At 39.3% G+C, this 23,098-nt stretch overlaps 1 protein-coding gene across 1 annotated transcript; it reads left to right on the forward strand.

Annotated features, from left to right (window-relative positions):
- Positions 1 to 843: 843 nt before the first annotated feature.
- On the forward strand, positions 844 to 22,963 carry CLPX (caseinolytic mitochondrial matrix peptidase chaperone subunit X). Its single transcript, XM_040570336.1, is given in 19 exon segments — positions 844 to 1,025; positions 4,986 to 5,146; positions 6,531 to 6,648; positions 11,452 to 11,583; positions 11,586 to 11,605; positions 12,638 to 12,650; positions 12,653 to 12,682; positions 12,685 to 12,795; positions 14,260 to 14,277; positions 14,280 to 14,300; positions 15,428 to 15,601; positions 16,475 to 16,639; positions 16,984 to 17,111; positions 17,572 to 17,736; positions 18,728 to 19,027; positions 19,481 to 19,573; positions 19,856 to 19,913; positions 19,916 to 19,961; positions 21,079 to 22,963. Coding segments are annotated over 19 exon segments (1,902 nt in total). The 5' UTR covers positions 844 to 967; the 3' UTR covers positions 21,170 to 22,963.
- Positions 22,964 to 23,098: the final 135 nt, after the last annotated feature.

A 23,098-nucleotide genomic window follows, 5' to 3' on the forward strand; every position in this document is an offset into this window, starting at 1 on the left:
CCATCCAGACTTCAGCAGAAGTTAAAATGGCATTCAGCATCATCCGGGATGCAGTCATGCAGCATGGTGTGGATTATCTGCTGTTAGTGCGCCTTGTGCATTTGCTTCAGGGCAACTCAAGTTAATTGCTGTCAGGTAATGTATCCTGTCTAGGAGTCATTACTAAAAATGAACAGTTGGGATCAATTAGTTCCATTTAATCAGTACGTGGCAAAGAGGAGTTGAAGGCGAGCTGAAAGACCTACACAAGCCTGTCAGTTGTAGGTGTATTCTCCGTGAGCTATGCCTAAAGGATATGTTATGAGATTTACACTTCTGAGACTTACGGGAAGCATTTTTGTCGTACTGCATTTAAGATTTGGAACCAAATAAATAAATAAAAGCTTAATATTACAAAAATTATCTTGCATTGCATGAAAAAAAAAATGATGTCCAGTCCAGCTGGGTTTTGAGCAGGCGTTGGTCAAAATCGCACACAGACTGTGCGTGTTTGGGAGTAACATCGTGTAGAAAGGAAAACACGACTGGGGAGAAATAGGTAAATTATCTCTCTAAAGTTATAAGTTAGGAATTGTCTGAAATTAATGTCGGCGGGGAGGGCGCCCGGACTACATATTCCCATGATGCACCGCGCCAGGGGGGTCGCTGGGCCCTTCACACCCTCCCTGAGACTACACCTCCCAGAAGTCCCCGCGCGGGCCGCGGCACGGCCGTTCCGCGCGGCGCCCCGCGCGCTGCCTGCCGGGAGCTGTAGTCCGCGGGGCGGGGTGTGTGTGTGTGTGTGTGGAGGCGCGGCGCGCGGCTCTGCCGTCAGCGAGGCGGCGCGCGGGCGGGGGGGGGTGTTTACGGGGCGGGCGGGCAGCGGCCGCGCCAGGCAGGGCCAGGCCTCGGCTGGGGGGGAGCGGCAGGGCCGGGCCGGGCCGGGCCGGGCTAGGCCGGACCTGTGGCCTCACCTCACCTCAGCATAATGTCCGCCTGCCACTGCTGCGCCGCCGCCGCGCGGCTGCTGGGCTCTGCGCGGAGAGTTAACCCCTTCCTCAGACTCCCCTTCCTCCCCTTCCTCCTCCTCCTCTCAGCTCGGGCCTCCTCAACCCGGGGCTCCCTGGGGACCAGCACGGACCGCCATACAGAGACCTCTGCCCTTATTTTGGGTGTTTTTCGCCTCATTAAACCCTTCCCGGCGGCCTGGGCAGGGGCTGTGCCGTGCTATAGGGAAAGGAGCCTCGTTGGGGTGTTTCTGTGGGGTGGCAGAGCAGAGTTCGCTTCAAAAATATGATTTTCGGTGCGTGTCGCGCTGTGGGGCTGCTAAACCCGCCGCCTGGGCTGGCTGGCTGGACAGCCTGGCGTTTTTCAGCCCGAACTTGAAGTGGTTTCTCACAAAAACTTGCGCTCAGTCGGCAAAAAATGGTTGCGACCAACTTAATAGACGAGTGAGGCTAGGTACAGGGTGGGTGCGGAGGAGGCTTGCTGCTTTCTTCCTAGTTTTGTCCTTTTCGTCGTGTTTTTGTGTGTCGTGAGCATTGACAAGCTGTACGCTTCTTGCAGTAAAAGGCAGACCTCCCCGAGTTGTGGGGGAAATCTTTACTGCTGCCGCATCTGCAACAGTTTTGATGATCATACCCTCAGAGTGGCCTGATAAGTCAGAGGAGGGGATTTATTGCTCTCAGGTAGGTGAGGTAACTCCTTGCAGGTGACTATCTGCATCTCTGACATCACCCGTGCTGAAAGGGTTTGGACAGTCCTTTCTGCTCCAACCCGTCTGGCCTCGTGCAGACCCACCGAAACAGCACGCTTTAAAACAGGCAACGTTCAGAATTACTTTGGAACTGGTTTTTTGTTTATGTCATTTCTTTTTCTTAAATAATAATAGATTTCGTATTTTTTAGTCAGACCTAAAATTTAAAAGGGACATTTACAAGAGCAAATGAGACTAAACACAGTTATAGGACAATAAAATTTTGCATGAGCTTATTTAGAATTTAATTTAGAGTTAATTTGGTGCATTTTGGTTGCTATGAGAGATCATGGTCTTGTGATATTGCTGTTGGGTCTGATGTGGAGTGTTGCCTCACACAGAGGGGAGACTTCTCTTTGTCAGTCTCCCTCTGACATCTTTGGGCAACAGATTCTCTCAAAATATTTGGAGGGCTTGGCCCACAAGTCAGTGTTTCTTTCCTCAGCTGTCAATTAAAGGTTGACATTGTATAAAGGAACTCCCAGTTTATCATAACCTGCTAACCTGAACGCCCTGGATAGAAGCCACTGCTGCTACCAAAATTTGTAGGTTTGGTGCGTGTTCTTTAAGCTGTGTTTGCAAAAAAAACAGCCAAGCCCTGACTGCAGCTCGTGTGTTTGAGGAGATACTGCCGTGCCAGCCAGCTGTTCCTGCTGACACTCCCCGGTACCTATCAGTGGCTGGAAGTTGCCACGGCGGTGGGCTGGAATCGCTTTCGAAAATTTGCCTCTGGGCTCAATTATGCAAGCAAGTCGTTGCGATAACTTTCTTCCTACTTCATTCTTTAGTTGTACAATGAAGTTCTCTCCAAAAAAAAAAAAAAAGACAAGTCACACCTAGGTTGGCTAAACACGAAAGCCTCGGTCCCAGTGCCTAAAGCTGATGTAGCAGGAATATTTTTTCTTCTGGCTTAGCCTATCCGTAACCCTCTGGAGTTCAGCAGATGTGGCAGGGTGAGTTTAACGCTGTTCTCTAAACGCTGACCGACTAAGGCTTTCGTTAAGAGGAACAGGAGAGAGCTTAAGAGCAGCGCACACGTTGCTGACTAGCCCGGGTCTGCTGCCAGCAGCCTGTCAAACGCTGGAGGTGAAGTCGCACAACTGCAGCCTTCGGATCGATAGTGGCACAGTAGGTAATGTGGCACCTACCGGCCCGGACACTTGTGTAGCTTCGTAGGTCGTCTGATAAAGTTTTCAGGGCATTTTCCGTGTCACTCAATTAAAATTGGCCATCTTTGATCCTTGTGCAGTGCTTAGTAGTAAAATGTTTGATGAGTCTTCGTTAGGGCTCTGTTCATTCTCCGTCGGCCGAATCTCTCCTTGCAGCAGGAGAGTTGGGATGTTGTTTTTCACTCAGGGAACTATTCCTTTTTTTCCTCTTTAATTTAGAGGTCCTGTCCTAGTTCCCTTTAGACGTGGTAAAACAAATCACTTTAAAGGCACCATATATGAGGACTAAACCCCCAAGACAGGGAATTACTGCAAACAGCATAACGTTTTGAATGCTCGCCACAGTTTGTTCTGTACTGACAAGTAAATTTAGCACTCCTGATCCTCGGAGCTCCCTGTGCATATTCAGTCAACAAGACACAACCGCTTGTGAAAATGAACCAGTATTTTAAGATTACTTCTGGCATGTAGCAATCCGTGTGTTTTCATAGGTTCTCCTGTGTTGTAATCTAAGGTGTTTACCCGTGTGGTAGTGGCACTCAGCAGAGTTTAAAATTGGAAAATATGCTGATCATTAGACGTTCCTGACTAATTTACGGACACAAGTAATAACCGCAAATCATCTTTAAGTTCAGGTATCTTAAGCAGCATGTATCATAATAAATAACTTCACGTCTCATTTGACTCTGTATTCCTGGTTATGACCTGACAGAAGTCTGAGGGGGTTTTCACAGTAAATACAGGCTTGTCTCTAGTGCTTTGCTTCTTTCTTTCTTTTTTATTTATTATTCTAGTCATTCTTTCCTCTTCCAGTGCAAATTAACTGTATTTCTCTTGCAATTTTTATCGTTTTAATTCTTTTTCGAAGACTTTTTGGGGTTTTCTGTACAATTCTGGCACTTCTGATTTAACAGATTAAAAACCAAGTCTGAACAACAAGTTTTTAATTAACAATTTTGCTATATAGCTCTTCTGTCGGCAGCAGCCAAAGAGCTCCTGTCGAATGCATAAAGCAAGTAAGAAATGGGGCAGTTTGAATGAAAGAAAGATGAAAGACGTGGCTTCCAGACTCGTCTGTTTACGTTGAGAGATGTTGCAATCACAGGCATGACATCTGTTGATTCACATCATACCTAGCCATGAAATGTAATCTTACACGCCCGTTAGTTTCTCAATTAGGCTTTATTCCTGTTGGCAATAAGCTGTTTCAACAAAGGTAAGGCTATGCTGAATTTGCTTGTGCCTGTCTGTAAAGGGTCAGCGTGTGCCAAATGCAATTTTACCTTTTAATTTTCCTCAGAACAATTTTTTTTTTTTTTTTTTGTCAAGCATTGCTTCAGATTCCTGGAAATTAGTTTTCAGTAGAGTTCACAAGTGAAAGCCAAGTCTGAACGCGTGGTCTCTGCCTCTGAGACACTTCTCTGGTAACTTTTGCGTGATGAGGGAGCATTTCACTGATCTTTTTTCACTTCAGTGTTGGAATTATTCCATGAGCGCTACATGTTGATAGTGTTTATTGTTCTGAGGAGCAGGTTCACAAGTGGGATATTCCCAGTCCCATGACAGAGTGGAACTGTGCCTGATACTAGAGGACGTGAAATTACTTTCAGGTCACTTTTGGATGATCCAGGCAACGTTTAATGAAATAAACTTAAAGGTGGTCACATGGATGTATTTTGGATAACAGAAATTTGGGTGTTCAGAGTTGAGTTCTGCTGCTGAAACTTCTGAGCTCTATTTCATGTAAATCGGTTCTGGGGTCTGCTGACATCAGGGTATTTTTAATTGACATCCAAAATTTGGGTACTGATAGATAAATACTACATTTTGAACAGATTACACATAAGGAAAACACTGGTTTGGGGTTTTCTTGGTGATTTCCCTAAAGCCTTGGATGAAATTATAAAGCAGTATATTGAAGTTATGTGCGTTCGATATATGTCGTCACAACCAGAATGCTTTTTGGCCAGATGCTAACAAGGTAGTTCTGTTACCTGACTGTGGTAGCAGCAAAAATATTCCTACAGTGTAACAATTGATGAAATTAATGTTTTTGCTTTCATGTTTTCATTTGTTTTTAGGTATTACTTGCGGTCGTACACGCGTCCCTGTTTTAGGAAAGCTTGGGACTTTTGAAACTTGTTCCCTCAAACGAATTCCTCTTAGAAACTTTTCAGAAACACCAGCATATTTTGCTTCAAAGGATGGCGCAAGCAAGGATGGCTCTGGAGAAGGAAGCAAGGTAATCACCATGCGTTAAGGTTTTTCAATTATTGTGTTTTTTTTAATGTTTCTTAAATGTTTTTAGTAGATCTTTCCTTATTTAAAATCAGAATTTTGGAATTCTGCTAACACTTGGCACTTCCAATCCAAATTGCTGCAGCTGACCGCAAAGAAAAAAATGTATTGTGAGTTTGTTAGCAAACTATAGAAACGTTCCGTAATGCTTTTCCCAGTTTTATTAATTTTTTTTCCTACCATAAAGGGACGCTTGAACTTTGTAGAACGTTATAAATTCACAACAGTTTTCAGGAGCTCAGGAAAAGAGTAGTAATCAGAACTCTTCTCCTTTAAGTCTGCTATCCCCAAGTAGGCCTTTAAAAGTAAGTACAGTTTTAAATGTTTTCGTTGTCTTGCTCAAATACAACTACCAAATCAGTGCTGACAACTTTGTGAGGACACCACCTTTATTCTTGCTGGTAAATTTTAATCTCTTCCCATCCTAGTCTTTCTCTATAATTATAGTTAATCAACAGCTTCTCCAGATAAATGATTACCTGAGAATAAAATTGCTCTTCAGTCAGCAAGTAAGATTTTGAGAGTTGAGGTGATAACTTCTGCCTTGATATGGCACGTTGTCACATTTGAGGCACTTTCCAAAGAGTTTTAGTCTTTTGTGCTTGAAATAAGTGGGCAAGTAAGGTTAAAAAAAATGGGGAAGTATTTTGGAAGAGGGAAGAAATCTTTTGTTTCCTGAACTATAATAGCTTCCGTTACTAGTCAAGGTATAAAGGCATAGAACAGATACAGATTCAAAAAATGTTAACAGTAAACCCCACTAAATAGCATAACGTGGGGAAAGACAAGTAGGACTCTGTCAGGGAACTCTGCCTCAGGAGTCAGAGGAGAATCTTTCCAGACGATGTCTGAGATGCTTGTTTTATAGGTCATATCTGCCCTACAGCCGTCTGCCAGCATAGCTACATCTGTCAAGGACATGCGGAGAGTTGTGACATCAGGCACACTTAGAATAAACACAGCTGTGATAATGAAATTACTCTCCATAAGTATGATTTGTTTTCTTCTGTGGGGTTAAAATAAGCTATGGCGGAATGTACTATTAAAACATTCTTGACACAGTTTAGCTTGTTAGTTCCAGTTCAAATCAAACAGTTTTAATGTAGATATAGGGTGCCTCTTCTGTGCGCATCCGGAATTGGTAGAACTGGGAAATGCGGATGTGTAGACACTTCAGAATGTTTGTGTTGTGGTGTTGTGCTGACAATAGTTGTTTTGTCATTCAGGTATTACAATATTCACATTACTGGCTTCCATAAACACACTGCTAAATGCCTAACGTAACAGCTCCGCTGTTTGGAGCTAATTGTCTGGAAATCTTTTTTTAGAAGTCCGTCGGTGAAGGGGGTGGTAAAAAGTCAAGCTCTGGAAGTTCTGGGAAAGGAGGGAACCAGCTGCGCTGCCCGAAGTGTGGTGACTTGTGCACACACGTGGAGACCTTTGTCTGTAAGTTTTGATGGATACTTTATTTTATAAATAGCCTCACATGTAATTATGTTAATGATCTAATATAGTCCTGATAGCTAAGTTTTTTAAAAGCACATTCTGTAATTCTTCGAAGTTCTACATAGACTAAAAGAATTAATTGGCCACATCGGTGTAAGGAAGTATTGCCTCTGTTGATACGTTTGTGTAATTTCCTATGATACGGTGGAGCAGGACATGGTAGTAGAATTCGGACAGCAACTGTAAATATGCATTTTTACAATGGCTTGTTACATTTTATGCAGGGGAAGAGATGCTCATGTAAACAGTACTACTTTACTAATATATTTTCTGTTACGTACGTAAATGTTTCTAATGTAACGTTTCCTTTGCCTGCTAAATAGTAAGACTAATCCTGCGTGGACTGTAACCAAAACGCTTACGCAGCAGAGGAATTAGTATATGACAGGATGGCTTCCTCTGATGTTTTCCTATGGCAAAATCAGATTCATAACAAGAAATGAAGTCCAAACAAAACCCAAAACGTATCAGATGCCTGATGTCCAGCAGCAGTAGCAACCTTTTGTTGCAGTACTGCCCAAATTAATGCCAGTTATGCATTTACGCACCTGTAGGTTTTACCATACTTAGGGACGTTTCTCCGTATTTCAGTGCTACTGAGAGCAGCCTAGAACATAGCTGTCAGAAAGCAAATGTCCGCTCTCGGTTGGTGGGGCTCAAGGAGGAAGTATCGGGTCATAATCAGGCTTGTGCACTGAGAAGCTTAAGACCAGGACAGCGTAAGCTTGTTTAATGGTTGTTGGTATCGTAGTTGGAGAAAATGAGCAGGTGTGCTTTTATTCACTGCTACCTGCGCGAAACATACTATTAAAATGATTGGGTGTCATGAATCACAAGACAAATCTATAGTAACAGCATGCTTAAATAAAAAGATCAGTCATCAGTTGCTGCTTTGTTTTTTAAAATTAAGTCTTTTTATTTGAAACTGTAGACAAGCATTTCTGAAAAACCTTACACCAACTAATGTAACTAGAACTATAATCCTCTGGGATGTTCTGTGCATCGGTCTCTTCGTGGACTACGTGGAGTTGAAAGCAGTGGAAGGATTTTTAACCTGGTTTACCTTCTTACGAGGTGATTCATGTGTAGACAGAGTCATTCTGAAACTGTCTCACTTCAGCAAGCGGAGAGAACGCATCGGTGGAGGTCGTGCTTTTATCTGCAAATGCCATTCAAGCATTTGCTTGGAGCAGAACAGTCACTGGGTGCCTGTACGGCTGAGATTTAATTTAGTATATTTGCATTAGCACTAGGAATCTTTAGGCGTGCCTGAAAACTGTCATATGAAGAAAACTAATTCATACTAATATCATGGGAGAAAATGTCTGGTTAATGCAGTCTCAGCTTCAAAAGTAGCAATGTGTCACTTGAATCGTGGCAGCAGAACGGCACAGGTACTGTTGAAGCTGGTCAAATTTATCAGAAGCTTGAAAGTCAAAATATAAAGAAGTCTGCTAGTGAATAATTGAATGTATCTGCTTCTCTCATCCTTGCATGTTATACTCTGAGACTTCAGGATTTTACAGCCTTTAAAAAAATTATGTTCAAACTAAGTGCGGTGGCACTCAGTAATGGAGTAGAGTGGACTTTCCCACTCTATTAATTGTTAACTTAAAATCTTTGTTTTCAATTTTATTTTCTTTATTTGCTCTAATTTCTCAGAAATTCCTCTCAGTCATAGTCAAGTTTTCTCTGGATGTGTTTCTTTCTGGCTTAGTCTGTCACTTTGAGTACACTGATTCCCAGCCAAATCAGAGAATATAAAGCTGCAGGAAAACAAAAGGGCTGCATTCTAATTCTCTTAAAAAAAAAAAAATATATATATATATATATATAAAAACTAATAACAAAAAAATAAGTTCCGAAATGAATGGGTTGCAAGTTCTATTACACATGTTGTAACTTGATTTTCAGTTAAACCTTTGTTGCTTACTTAGCAAAAAAGATGAATTCATCCAGTTCTGGTTTGAATTACAGAACTGCGGAGCCCCAAATGTCAAAAGCCAAAGGAAGATAAGGAATTAGCATTTGTTTTGATTTTTAAATATTAGATTTTTAGTCATTTTGAGAGGAGTAGGGCAAGAAAATACTGAATAAAAGCCACATTTATTAGTGAATTAGTTTGCAATTAACCATTGAGCGGACAAATCTCGCACAAAGAATTTTTTTGGCTATGGTTTTCCAGTAATTAATTACTGAGGAAGAACCAAACAAGTTAATAGATTTGCCTTTGACGTATTTTTTTGCAGCAGTTCCTGTATTGTTTTGGTTTGTGGAACTATGCAAGGTGTTCTGGGCTCAGTGAAATAAGACGTGAGCCTCAGATGCAGAGTGAAATCCAATAGCTTTAAAGCTGCTTGACATAAGAAGCCTTAACGAGGCACTGCTTTTGTTGTCTCCAGCTGGTGCCTTTAGCTCTCACTCAAAAGCAAAACTTCCCTGCTACTGCAGGTACGTAACAGGCTACACGCTTCCCTGCTCTTTTTCCTTGATGTCATTTTACCTCATCAGTTTGGTAGGCCATCGTCACAGCCCTACAAGTGTTCTCAAGATTAATCTTCTTGTTTTGACTTCCTGTGTATGTTGTAGAAACCCAGCATTTCTCTTTGGCAAGGTCAGCTTGTGGGGACTTTAAAAATCTCTTTACAAACGCAGCCTCTGGCATGCTACAGTAACGTTGTCTGAATCAAACCAGCACTTGACTTGCTTCTTCGACTATGTCATAAATATTTGCAGGTATCTTAATGATACTGAGGTGATTTGACCTGAAAGCTCTTTCCTGTGTTTTTTACATATTTGCTAACACAACGTATAAAAACATGCCAGTAATTTAAGAATAGAAAAGTTGCTTGAAATTTTGAGAGCTCACTTTTGGGAAGATAGCAGTACTTGAACTTGGTTTCCTTCGATTTTGGAGTAGAATCTCAAAATTTTTGCCCCTACAGTTGGAGTTCTGTTAAAACTCATTGATACTTCTTTCTAAGATGCTATGTAAATGGTAGAAACTGGCTGGTTTCTCCGTTATTTGATAACTGAGTTATCAGATTTGCCAGGGGCACCCCATACGTCAAAGTTTCTCTGTAACTATTGACCCTCTTGGTCCTGTTGAAAGTAAGAAAGATCTCTTGTAACCTTTCTGTGTGCTGCTTGCAGTAATTGATGCAAATATACTCTGCGCAATGATTTTTTTTTTCAGTGAGTGATGTTTTCAGAATGCATAACAGTATTCTTATAGCCTGTTTATTTTCTTTTTTCACCATTCCTGTGGATCTGTAAGGGGGGCAAGTATTCTCGTGGCTATTGCATCCTAAAAAAGCTGTTAGCATCGCCTGGGGAAGGACAACAGCCTCGTGGCACTGTAGCCATTAAGGATACCAGGGGTCTTCTGAGTATTTTCGTGTGATGCTCTGACTAACAAATAGCTATGTGAGACAAACGTGTGCAAGCGATTCTCCGTTTCAGTCCCGTCAGGCAGATAACGCTGATGTGTAATGTTGCCAGGAGAACTTTCCAGCTGTTTTACAAATTTTCTTTGGAGCAGAGCTAATAAAGCTGTGGTGGTCACCATATTATGTGCTACAGTATTAAATAATCTGTTATTTATTCAGCCATAAGGTGTATTTAGTATTAGCAAAGTAAAATGCTGATGCCAGCTATATGGAAGGCAAAACCAAGCTATAAATAAGCAGCTAGGTTATTGCTAGAGGCTGTTAGTAAATCAGCTGGTACAAGACTCTACAAGCCATTTACTAAAAGCTTTTTAAGAGTTCAGAAGTTCTGACATTGAAGTTCTTCATGTGGTGAATTTGCTACATTTCCTTTACTATTAATTTAATAAATTTTCTAAATATTTAGTTTTAATCAGTCTTGTTGCACTCAATTTGTATGTAACAGAATATAGCAATATTGTTAGAAAAGATCTATTTCAGACTATAAACTTACTTTTCTTTATTTTAGATTATTTCAACTTGGATTTTCCCAAAGAAATAAACTTTGTGGGTTTTGAAGCCAGTCTTTACAATCCTTGCTTCTTGAGAAGTGATTCACAAAGTCAGCAATAGGAGCTTTTGGATTTTGAAAGAAATGTGTTCTGTTCTTGACAGTAAAAGAAATAAGCAAAGGGTCTTGGAAATTCTCCAAGTCCTGATCACCTGCTGCATACCGTAGCTGTCTCTTGTTGGCGTGGTGCTGTGTTCCATGTCCTGGGCTTAGGTGACCAGTTCAAGCACGCTCTGGAGCATCGTGCAGCCAGGGGGACGCAGAGACCAGGAGCTGCCGTGGCTGCCTTTCCCTGAACCTGCTGCGTGCTGTCTTTGAGATTTATATCGTAGATTGCTTTCCCACGCTATGGAGTAGCCCGTCCCTAACCACAACATTTTTGCCTGCTAGTTTGAGCTATTAACACTTCCTGCATAGTTAGAAGCCCTCATTAATTTTGCATCACTCTGAGGTGAAGAGTTTCCTCTTCTGAGTTTAGTGCTCCTGAAAAAATACCAAATAGTTTTGCTTTCCAGTCCCTTGTTTGGTAGGTGCTCTGCGTTGTGACTTTGGGCAAATTGCATTCCTTCTGTCAGATTTCGTAGTCCACTAATTGTTCACCTTAGAAGCTTTAAAAGCAAAGGGAAAGCGTGTGAACAGAGTTGACTGTGCTGTCTTACAGATGCTTGTCCCGTGTACTAAAACTCAGGCAGCTGAGTGAATACTGAGTCATTTCTCTTACCATTTTGTTCACTTTTTCTGCAGCTTCCACTCGTTTTGTGAAGTGTGAGAAGTGTCACCATTTTTTTGTTGTACTGTCAGAGGCAGACACAAAAAAGAGCATCATTAAAGAGCCTGAGTCAGCAGCTGAAGCTGTGAAATTGGCATTCCAGCAGAAGCACCTCCTCCACCGAAAAAGGTACAGTTCTTAATGCCACCCTGATGTTTCCTTGTTCCTTCCATCACATTGGAAGACTTTACTTCTTCTGCTGTGACAGAGCAACAAACAAAGGCGATTAGTTCAAGATTAAACCTTTTAGAGCTTTGTGATGCAGCAGAGCGCTGATAAAGGAATAAGTAGATCCCATAAAAGTAGTTGGGCTTGTTTTCCTCTGGCTTTGTCTTGTGACTGAGGTGCAATACCTTAATTTTGGCCTTGTGACCCTGAAGCAACCTCAGTCCTTGCCAACCATGGTATCTTTAATTTCCTGCTCTGACCTTATTTTCTACACCCAGATATTGGCAGCTTCTTTCCGTAGTTGCAAAACCTTTTGTGTGGCCTCTTTCTGGGTGAGAATTGTGGCTAGATGGTGTGTGGCTGCAACCTGTCTACTGCTGCCTCCACATTAAGTCACTTGGTTTCCTTCTTCCAGAAGGAGGAGAGGGAGCTTACTGTGTTCTGCAGTTCCTAGTGGACTGCAGTGGTTTCTAAAGCTGCATGTGGCTCCTGGATAGGCCTCTTGTAAGAACTTAAATATACTTGAAATTTCTGTTTCTTTTACAAATTTGGGCGAAAAGGACAATGGGTTCAAATATTAGTAGCAGAGAACTTGCAGACACAATCTAGTTATGTAAGTCCCACCTTTTTCAGTAAACTTATCAACAGGAATCTATTTTGTGTTTTAAATGTTGGGTTCCTATTTCTCTGTTCTGTAATGTTCTCCAGGTTAGGTTACAGACTGAAATAAACTAAAGTCAGAACTATTTAGTCCAACTTTGGGGGTTAGAGCTTTTGCTTATGTCCTGTTTTATCCCAAAATCACAGGGTTCAGCTTTGCTTAGTTATCAGGGTTTCAGAATGTGTGTCAGAATCTTCGCACACCTTCACAAAATAAAGCAACACTCAAGTTTAATTTTTGAATGTCCTGTAAAGTCTTAGCTTTGTCACAGTTTACTGTTTTCTTGCTGCAAGCTTGTTTAGAAATGTTACTAATACTGAGTTATCTTTCAGATTTATAACTACCTCACAAATATGTTGTTGGTCAGTGTTTTGCCAAGAGGTGCTTTCAGTAGCTGTGTATAATCATTACAAGAGGATCTACAATAATATTCCAGCTAACCTGAGACAGCAGGCTGAAGTTGAAAAGCAGACTTCTTTAACACCAAGAGGTTTGTCTGGTGTTTGGTATTCTTCTGGTCAAATAAAATTCACCCTTTCAGTTCCCTAATTTATGTTTTTGGTTCTCTAATATAGTAGTTGATCTGCCATCCATATAGATTTAATTTTAGTTCAGTAATATTTCTCAAAGGAAATGTTGAAGCTCTCTAAAATGTTGTTTGATAGACTTGAACGTTATTAGGTAAAACCCAACATTTTCAGAAACCACTGTATATACAAATTCACTGCATTCAGAGAGTATAGGTCAAAGTGGACCAGTCTGTTTTCACTGCCTAAACAAAGTAAAGTGGGATAAGCACGTACTGCATCAGTAAGTCAAGAAAATCTCACCTGAGAAACATATGAACACTTTTACCTTGACACTAGATATTCTCTAACTGAAATGATTAAAAAAATTCTATTAAATTTGAACTTCCCTGTGTGTACTTCTGTGGTTTATTTAAATAGTAATCCAGAAGGTTTATGATGCCATGGGTATTGTCTACCTATTACGTAAACAGTAAATATATAACGTTTTTTACTGGCACGTGTTAGGAGGTGTTTTCCTTTAAGTTTATAACGTGAGCCTCCTAAATTTTTCTTTCTAATCTCCTTTACTACTTAATGGCTTAATCTGCAAGCAACAATGCAGATCGTGAAGACAGTGTTTTGCTCAGTGAATTTGATGAATAGCTACCTTTCTAAACTCGCCTGTTGTTGGCAGCATCTGTTGGTCACCATAGTATTGTTCGATACCTAGCAGGTGTAGTTTGAGCTGCTCTTGGCAGTACGTTTGCCGCTGAGTAAGTGTGTAGCTATGTTGATCTAATTTTTTAGAAGTAGGATTAAGTTACTCTCTCCGATTCAAAGTGTACCTTGATTTTTTTTTTCTTAAGGTGTTTTGTTCTGTATTCCAATTAATAGTACGCTAAGCAAACAAATCTTGTTCTTTTTTTAAATTTACTTAAAGAAATTTAACTGGGGGGTTGAAACTGTTCTCGTAGTGGTAGGAGAGCAGTCTTGTACCTGGCATAGGAAAGTTCCTGATCCTCCACAGAAGATAAATGACCACCCAAAGAGACTGGCAGTGAATGTTTATAACTGAACGTATCTCAAAGTATTATCAGTCTTATTTAGTAACACTCAGCTATAAATGCGTGAGTTTAAGGAAGTCTTTTCAAAATGAAGTTGTATTATAGCATTTTTTCCTCCAATAAATGTTTTCAAAACAAAAATCTAATTGGAGTTAATGGTCTGTAAATGTTTTAAGTAGTAGACAGCTGGCTGTCATTTTACAAGCATGCAAGTCGACTTTGGGGCAGCAATTGACAGCAATAAAACTAATTCATGTGGGGATTTTGTGTTAGAAATACCTTCATACACAGTGATGAAATGTATTCAGAAGAGGGCAAGAGGTGGAGAATTTAAGCTTTTATAAACTTACTTTTTATTACTGTTTTCATCCTCTCTCTTAGAATTAGAAATCAGAAGACGGGAGATGAGTACAGATTTACAAGTAAGTGAACTCTCTCCTCATGTCCTCCTCTGCAATATGTACTCTTTTGGTGTTAATGTAGAGTAGTGTTTAGTGACCGTTAGTCAGAAATGCCGAGTAAAAAATGTTTGCTTTTCTTCTGTAATTAAATTTAACTGGTGGCATCGAGCATATTTTGACTGAGGTGACTAGGATCTGACTCTTTATCTCATTCTAGGCAGAAAGCAGGTAGAATGTAAAGTTACCTTTTTATAAAGTTGGTTAAATAATCACCTGTCCATTAGAATCATCCTCAATAGAACAAGTGAAAGTTAAGATTTTTTTAAAACTTAATCTCTGATGTGATTACATCAATGCCATACAATATACGATGCGAGGTAGATAATAAGGGAAGTTCTGTAATTGTTTTCTGCAGGGTATCTACACTTTTAAAGGGTACCCTCGCCCTGAACCTCAGTACCATTTCTTTGTCCAAGTGATGTCAATCACTTATTTTTGGTCCACCAAAACTCTTGCTAGTTATTGAACTTTGTCCTTAGTCTAGAGTAGATCAGTTTGTAATCCCAGTTACACCTCTTCAGACCACTTTTCGTAATCTTCAAAATTCTACTCAAGCCAACTACAACTGTAGTGCTATGGAGAAAGAATATTCATCTCAAATTCCTTATCCACATATGAACACAAAACCTGTAACAACTGATCTAAGGCACATTTTTAAGTCTTGAGAGTAGGCCTCTGCACTGCTTTTGTAAATGTTACAGTAAGTCAGTTCTTGTACTTTCTCATCACAGAGATCAGTGGTTTGGGTTTATTTCTTTCTATGTTTTAAAAAAAAAAACTGCAGTGAAAATGAGTCAATTCGTGTAAGGACTGAAAATTTCTCTAGCAGTTTTTTTTTAAATAATCCACTGTATCATGAGAAATTCTCTCCATATATGTAGATACAAATGTGTGCAAAATATGATTGGAACTCATGTTTTTGTAATAATTGCAGCAAATTTCTGTTGCAGTCCTAGCTCTAAGTTTCTGTACAAATAGGTGGAATTATAGGTTCACAGAAAAAAAATAAATCAGGAAAAGCTTTTATGCATTTAAGGTAATGACAAACCTTGTCAGTGCTTCAACACTACTACTATTGTTCTTTTCAGAGCTGCTGCAGATTGCTGGGATTAGTCCACATGGTAATGCTTTAGGAGCATCGATGCAGCAACAAATGAACCAGCAAATACCTCAGGAAAAACGGGGAGGAGTACTAGATTCACCCAGTGATGACATAAAACTTGAAAAAAGTAATATTTTGCTGCTTGGACCAACTGGATCAGGTATACAGCTGCATCATTTTATACGTCTAATTTTCCTTAGAATTGAGTGATTTCCCCCCCCCCCCCCCCCCCCCCCCCCCCCCGTTCTGTGATTATTTCAATTTGATCTTTGTAAAGCTAAACTGTAAATTCCAAACCGGGATTTTATGCTTTCACGTCACTGTATCAAGCTGAGCTAAATGGCCTTAAAAAGGAAGGAAGTCTGGTCATATTTTTTGTGAATTTTTTTTTTGTGCCTTTAAATACTGACTGATTAAAAGATGTAAGTTTTCCCTAAGCTGAAATAAAATGCATCTAAAGTTTGTCTGCTTTTTAGATGGCAAGTTGAGATGCTGTGGTTAGAAAGTGCTGTTTCACACCTGGGACAGATCACTTACAGGTGGTTAAAAGAAATGATATCTGTGTGTTCATAGAAAACGGGGGTGTTTGTGTTGTTGTGATGGCATTTTGCAGACTATTTGGGAGAATATTCACTAAATGATATTGGAATTATGTTTCTCCCCAACTTCAAAGCAGGAACAATGGGTCATTGCACTGCACCCTTAGTGCAAAGGACTACGTATTGACTTAATCTTTAATACATGCAAGTAAATGGATTTTCTTTTGCGTATTGTATGACATTTTATTTGTGGTACAGTAAGCATTTCAAGCTGCCTCAAATACAGTACTAGTCTTATTAGGAATACAGCTTGCTAACATAAGCACTGTTTGTGAAAACCGGCTGCATTGGAAAATTTTCTTATATCATTGTATGAACATGCTGATATCATTCTAAATGTTAATGACAGTAATAGTGATCCTATGGTAAATACTTAGGTTTGTGTGCTCTGAAGAAATATGTGGCATTTATAACGTACGGTTTTGTTTTACCAGGTAAAACCTTGCTGGCTCAGACTCTAGCTAAATGTCTAGATGTACCTTTTGCTATCTGTGACTGTACTACCTTGACTCAAGCTGGCTATGTTGGCGAAGACATTGAATCTGTCATTGCAAAACCTGCTGCAAGATGCAACTACAACGTAGAAAAAGCTCAGCAAGGTAAACCTGTACAATAAGGTTGCCTGAAGTTCATGGATAGGTTGTTAACCTTAGGTGTTCTAAACCTGGAGATAACCAGTATTTCTGTAACTTATGCTTTGTGTCACATCCCTGAATTTTACCACTTTGAAATCAGAAATAATAAACCTGAAAAGAACTCTAAATATATCTTGCAGTTCTTGCTCTTGTCCGTAGCTTTGTTTATATTTTCAGGTCATACATTTTTGCAGTCTGAAATAGGAAGGGAGAACAGATTGCCATCTTAAACTGTGTTCTTCCCTGTGTGTAAACTTTTGCCTCTTAAAAAGTAGAACCTTCCTTAAATCCATTTTCTGTAACTGCAGGAATTGTTTTTCTGGATGCAGTAGATAAGATTGGCAGCGTTCCCGGTATTCATCAGTTACGGGATGTTGGAGGAGAAGGTGGTTCAACAAGTAAGTATTTCCATGGAGTGGCTTTACTTAGTCATCAAGTCTGCTACGTCTGATAGCATGAGACTGTAGAGTTATAGTTCTTCAGTTTCTTAATTATAACCTTTGAAACTCTCAACTTTCTGTTTACTTTCTTCATTCCAAAAAAAGCCAAAAGCAACTCAGGACTGTATTGCGGAAAAGTTTTAGTTTAAAACATCTTTGCAGTATCAGATAGCAAGTTGCATAACAGAGGCAAGAATAGATAACAGTTTACGTTTTTGACAAAACCCTCAAGCAGTTCATTACTCTGTGCAACTCATCATTTGGATGGGAGTGCATTAAAAGATTTTTGTCTATCCTGAAACTGATTTCTTTAGACATTTACAATTAGTATAAAGGCATAAGCAATTAAAAATTGAAAGAAAACCTGTAAAGATATGCACGCTGTGCTATGTGTTCTTCCATGGTACCGCATTTCTTTTTTTTTAAAACATTGTTTATTTCTTCTCTCCTCCTTAGGGCCTGTTAAAATTACTAGAAGGCACAATAGTAACGCTTCCAGAAAAGAATTCCCGTAAGCTACGTGGAGAAACGGTGCAGGTGGACACAACAAACATCCTCTTTGTAGCTTCTGGTGCTTTCAATGGTCTTGACAGAATTATCAGCAGGAGGAAAAATGAAAAAGTGAGTATATCAGGCTGCGTTTTGAACTGAAGCAGTAATCCTGATTACTGTTCACACAGTACTGACTCCTGAAGGTCTTGCTGTACTTGTAAATCCACTAAGATTGGGTGTAGAGCTGTGGTTTTCTTTCTGTTATCTGGGGACCTGAGGTCAAGGAGCCTAAGAAGGCAGCAAAGAGCAAGTCTGTTAGTAGGCTAAGTAGCTAGCAGTGGTCTCTGCTTCCACTGAGAAATTTTTAGCATATGCAGATAGATGCAGGTTCTAAACTGTTGATAGTGCACTTACTGTCTGTCCTTAAGTGGTCGTTTCTTAAACTTTTGTAATGCTCTATGTTTCTTAAAAAAGGAATAAGAGACAGTTAGTTCAAGCAGCGATAAGAGGATTTATTTCAGGTGGAGTGTGCCAAGTATGGAACTGAGAAAACCTTTGTGTATCAGTAGAAAAAAGCTTTTATTTTTTTAATAGATACTTGGATATCTTGAGTACATGGTGTTAAAAGCTATCATCTTATGAAAATACCTAGTCATGCATTTTTATTGTTTTGTATACTAATATTTGGGAACAGTCCTGTATGCTTCAGCTTTCTGACAAAGTGTGTACCCTGCTTCTAACTAGAACAGTGACAAAAATCCAAATTACTGTTTATAATAATTCACGTATCATGTAGGCGTTCTTGCATGCATTTGTGTAGCTTCTGTAGAGCACTTTTAGTGTCACTATTACTTGAAAACTTCTTAAGACGTGTTACTAACCTTTTTTCTTTTAAGGATAAACTTTTATTCAGTCTAACATTTAATTCCCCCCAGTAGGGTATTAACACATAAGAAATGGATTTTGTGCAAGGGAGATAATTTTACTAAAAGTAATTTCTTAAGCTTAAATTAATATGTAATGACGTAATCAGTCACTCCATTTTTTTTTTATACACCTGCATCATGATTTAGTTACATAAAGAAAACTTTATGTAAGCAACAACATGTTTGTTTTGCAGTATCTAGGATTTGGAACACCATCTAATATCGGAAAAGGCAGAAGGGCTGCAGCAGCAGCTGATCTTGCTAATATAAGTGGAGAGTCCAACACACACGAAGACATAGAAGAAAAGGATCGCTTGCTGCGTCATGTGGAAGCCAGAGATCTCATTGAATTTGGCATGATTCCTGAGTTTGTGGGACGTTTGCCTGTTGTGGTTCCTCTGCACAGCCTTGATGAGAAAACCCTTGTACGGATTCTTACTGAGCCACGAAATGCTGTGGTCCCCCAATACCAGGCATTATTCAGCATGGATAAGGTTTGCACTTTTGACAGCTTTTCAATATTCTTGTTTATAAAATACAGTATTAAAAAGCTGCCTCACTCTAAAGATATGTTGTGTTTTGTGGCTGAAGAAAATGATCTTACTGTACGTAGCAGCTTTGCAGGAAAAGGAGTAATACTGACTCAGATGTGTAAAGACTGAAATTGTTCCTACATCTTGCTAGATGACGGAGGGGAAAACAACCAACCAACCAAACCAGATTTACCCTGACAATAAGTTCTAAAACCTTGCACATTGATTGCTGAGACCATTGTTGTATGAGGAGTTTACATACACAATATCAATATTGAGTAAGAACTTGAAGCTCTTCTGGTTTTTGATAAGAGTTTGTGAAATGAACAAAATTTTGTTAACTACTTAATTCTTAACAAGCTATTGAGTTGTGAGTGAAATAATTAACTAAACTTACTATTTTTCTATATGTAGTGTGAATTAAATGTAACTGAAGATGCATTGAAGGCTATAGCCAGACTAGCCCTGGACAGAAAAACTGGTGCAAGAGGTCTGCGATCTATAATGGTAAGTAAATCAAGTTTCATCTTGAGTAAATGGTTTCATCTTGAGTAAATGAAGCTACCCATATTCATGTATGTGGTCCTAATCATAACAATTTAGAGACAAAGCCTTACTTGGTTTGGGGTCTCATATAGATACAATAAATCTCTTCCTAGAAATGCATGTACTCAGATTTCTTCCTTCAAGAAAAACGTCTGGCCCTAAGAATCACTTGCTAACCATATTTTTTTTTGAACATGAAGAAGATGGCATACGGAAATATGTTTTTCTTCTGTTTTCTTGTAGGAAAAGCTGTTGCTGGAGCCCATGTTTGAAGTGCCCAACTCTGACATCGTATGCGTGGAGTTGACAAAGATGTTGTAGAAGGCAAAAAAGAGCCAGGATACATTAGGTAAATCCATAATGGAAGTATCAGAACAGAGTAATACAGTTAGGGATCCTGATCCATAGGAACAAGTTTATAAACACACAACCATGCACACAACCTAAATAGGATCCTATATCTGTACACTGTACACAGTTGACTTAGTGCCTATTCTGTCCTAGAGGCTTTGGGTTTGTATTTCTTTAGTTTTTAAATAGAAATTAAAAAATAAACATACATGAAGTTACTTTAAACCTTGTGCGTGTGTGTATATACCTGTAGAAATAAAGTAAATGATCAGCATCAAAAGGTAACAGTAAAAATCTGAAGTTTTAAATGTGGCAGTGCTGAAGTTTCTCAAGCAGAATCTTTCCTTCTTCTAGCTTCTACCACACTGAGGTGTATTTTTATGCAAGCTCCAGGCTGCAGCAGTTTTCTCCTCCATTACTCTTACAGCAGTGGAGAGCCAAAAAGAAGCATCTATTGATTTGCTGAGCACTAGCTAAAATAATCAATGTGGTAATGATTGTATTATGGTAATGACGTGGTAGAGCACTGAAAGCACTGGGCAAGTCTACGTTTAAAGGAAAAAAAAAATAATTTTAGTGAACAGGCAGTGGAGTAGAGAGGGAATGGGTCAGGCTTAAAAAAAAAAAAAGAGGAATGATGTTTAGAAACTTCAGCTTGGTTTCTACCTCTGCTGAAAACTTTTGAGTGACTTTGTCCACTGAGATGCATGCTCTGCATTTATCTGTGTCTTTGGCGAAGCTTGGTTCAGCGCACCTCATTTCTCAAAGGGAACGGTGGAAGCTTAAGGTGTTAGTATTACAGTGATGGTTGCTTTCTGTTATTTTGCAGAGTGCCAGCACTCGTGTTTGCTGATTTAGTATGTAAATTTTAATTTTTCAGATAATTTAACTGAATTTAACTTTTTGATTTTTTCAGTAATGAGACTGCATATTAGTAGTTTAAGTCTGCATAGCACCATTTTCAGCTCAGAAGGTCATTAAGCGGGTGGCGTGCTTGTCAGAACATTTTTCATCATGGCACTTTACAGGTGGCATATTTACTACAACCTATGGAAGCTGTCTACATTTTCCCCCCTCAATTTATAAAGTATCTGATCAGTTCGTTTTAATTATAGGGCTCCCACAAAAGATTCATCCGAAGAGGAATATGACTCTGGAGTTGAGGAAGAAGGCTGGCCTCGACAAGCAGATGCTGCAAACCATTAAATACTGTCAGAACGCTCTCCTGCATAAAGCGCACTTGGTTATTTCCTTAGGATTTGCCTCTGGCTTCACAATCTGATACTAACAGCATTGGATCTATCTCGGATATGATACGTGATGAGGAACTTTATTAGATAAATCAGATCGTGTATTTTACTGTGACATCACATTGATTTATTTGATGGACATTGTGTGGACTTGAATGGCATAATGTTCAAATATAAATTGTATATTACATTTGTTCGATTAAAATGTATAGCAAATATAGCAACACCTGAAGTGCTTTTTCTAAAAACTAAACAGCAATGCAGGTACTACCAATAGTTAGATTTTACAATAATGTTACTCTACAAATGGGAAAACAAGTTTAATAATTAGTAGAGGGTGAATAAACTATTAGCTCCTCATGTGACTCGCACGGGGTTGTGTTCAGGTCAGTGTTAGATTTCTGCTGGTGTTTGAAACCCAGCAGGTGCTGGAGTGACTTGTTACATGTGTGGGAGGAAGCCCTTGCAACAGGATTTTGAAAAACTAGGGGACACTTTATGGACACTGCTGGGAGATTTTGCTAAATGTAACACTAGCTTGTTACGTTAATTTGGATGCAATATCAAATACATCCTATTGCTCACCTCTCCATTAGGAGTAAGTTTTAGTCACCTGGAGTACCGTGAAAGAAGGTGAAGACAACAATTTGCTTATTTTTTCCAGAAGGGTAAATAAGATTTCCAGGAATTGGTAAGCCATCTGAGTTTGGAAGAGAACTTGGCATAAATTTTTAAATATTAATGTTCTAATATAATACATTTTGTTTAACATATTGGAACTATCATGCATCAATTTTTTGGTGCCAGGTATTTGCCCAACCTATCTTATAATGTTGAGATGAAAGAAGTAAATGTATAATATTTTTGATGTAATCAGTAGTGATTGTTCACATGACAGTGCTTTTAAGTTATATGCTCAAATGCTAGTATTGCATCTTGTGGTTTTGTCTTTGATTTTTAGTCTCACAGCAAGCAATCCTCCCTCTTCTGTTTCACATCAAAATAAATTCAATCCTTTAGGAAAGTCTTTGTAAAAAAAAAAAAAAAAAAAAACAACACTAAAGGACCTGTATGTTTTTTATTTGTTCGAGGAATTAAAATTGTTGCTTACAACTTGGTTCTGTCCTTCAGTGATGCACAGATTTAGATTTTACTGGGCCCTTTTTAATTTTAATTCACGCTATTTCAATAAAACTTGCATCATTCTTTTCCATCTAGTAGATATTTTAGGTAAGGGAAGGTACTGCAGATGTGTTGGCCCTATTTCTCGTTAATTTTTGTCATGTAAGTTTTAGGTGATGGTCGTGTAATACTTGTGTTCCTACACAGAAAGCAGTTTTAGCGAGATGCAACGGATGCTTGTTAGGATTTCACGTTTTTTTTTTTCTGGTTAAACGACCCGTTAATGGTTCAGAAACAGCTGCTTTTAGAATTGAGGAAGTTTCTAGGAGAAGCTTAGTCACCTCAAATCGAAATCTGTGGTGATCTGCCTGTAACTTTATCCTCATTTTCCTTTTTGTAGAGTGAAGAACATAACCGACCGCTTTTAACTCCAAATTCTTTAACTCTAATCCTTTTTTAAGTGGAGCAGGGGGAGGGGAAACATTTTAGGCAAAACTGTTGAACAACTTAGTTTTGGAAGTTGTTTCGCCTTATGTAACCAAGAACTGTTTTTAAGGAAACAAATGCTGTGTAACTACAGTTTGTACTTCACTGCTGGCGTTTGAATAAAACAAAGTGGAATACTCGAGAGAGATTTGTCCTCCGTGAGCGACGCTGGGCTGGACAGGAGTGGTGGCTCACCGCGTGTGGCTGGGGGCTGTTTCTGGATAGTTTTTAAAGCTTTTTGTTGAACTTCAAGGTTTGCTTTGTTCCAGATCTTAGC

This window comes from Cygnus olor, chromosome 11 (assembly GCF_009769625.2).
Source record: "Cygnus olor isolate bCygOlo1 chromosome 11, bCygOlo1.pri.v2, whole genome shotgun sequence".
Lineage (NCBI taxonomy): Eukaryota > Metazoa > Chordata > Aves > Anseriformes > Anatidae > Cygnus > Cygnus olor.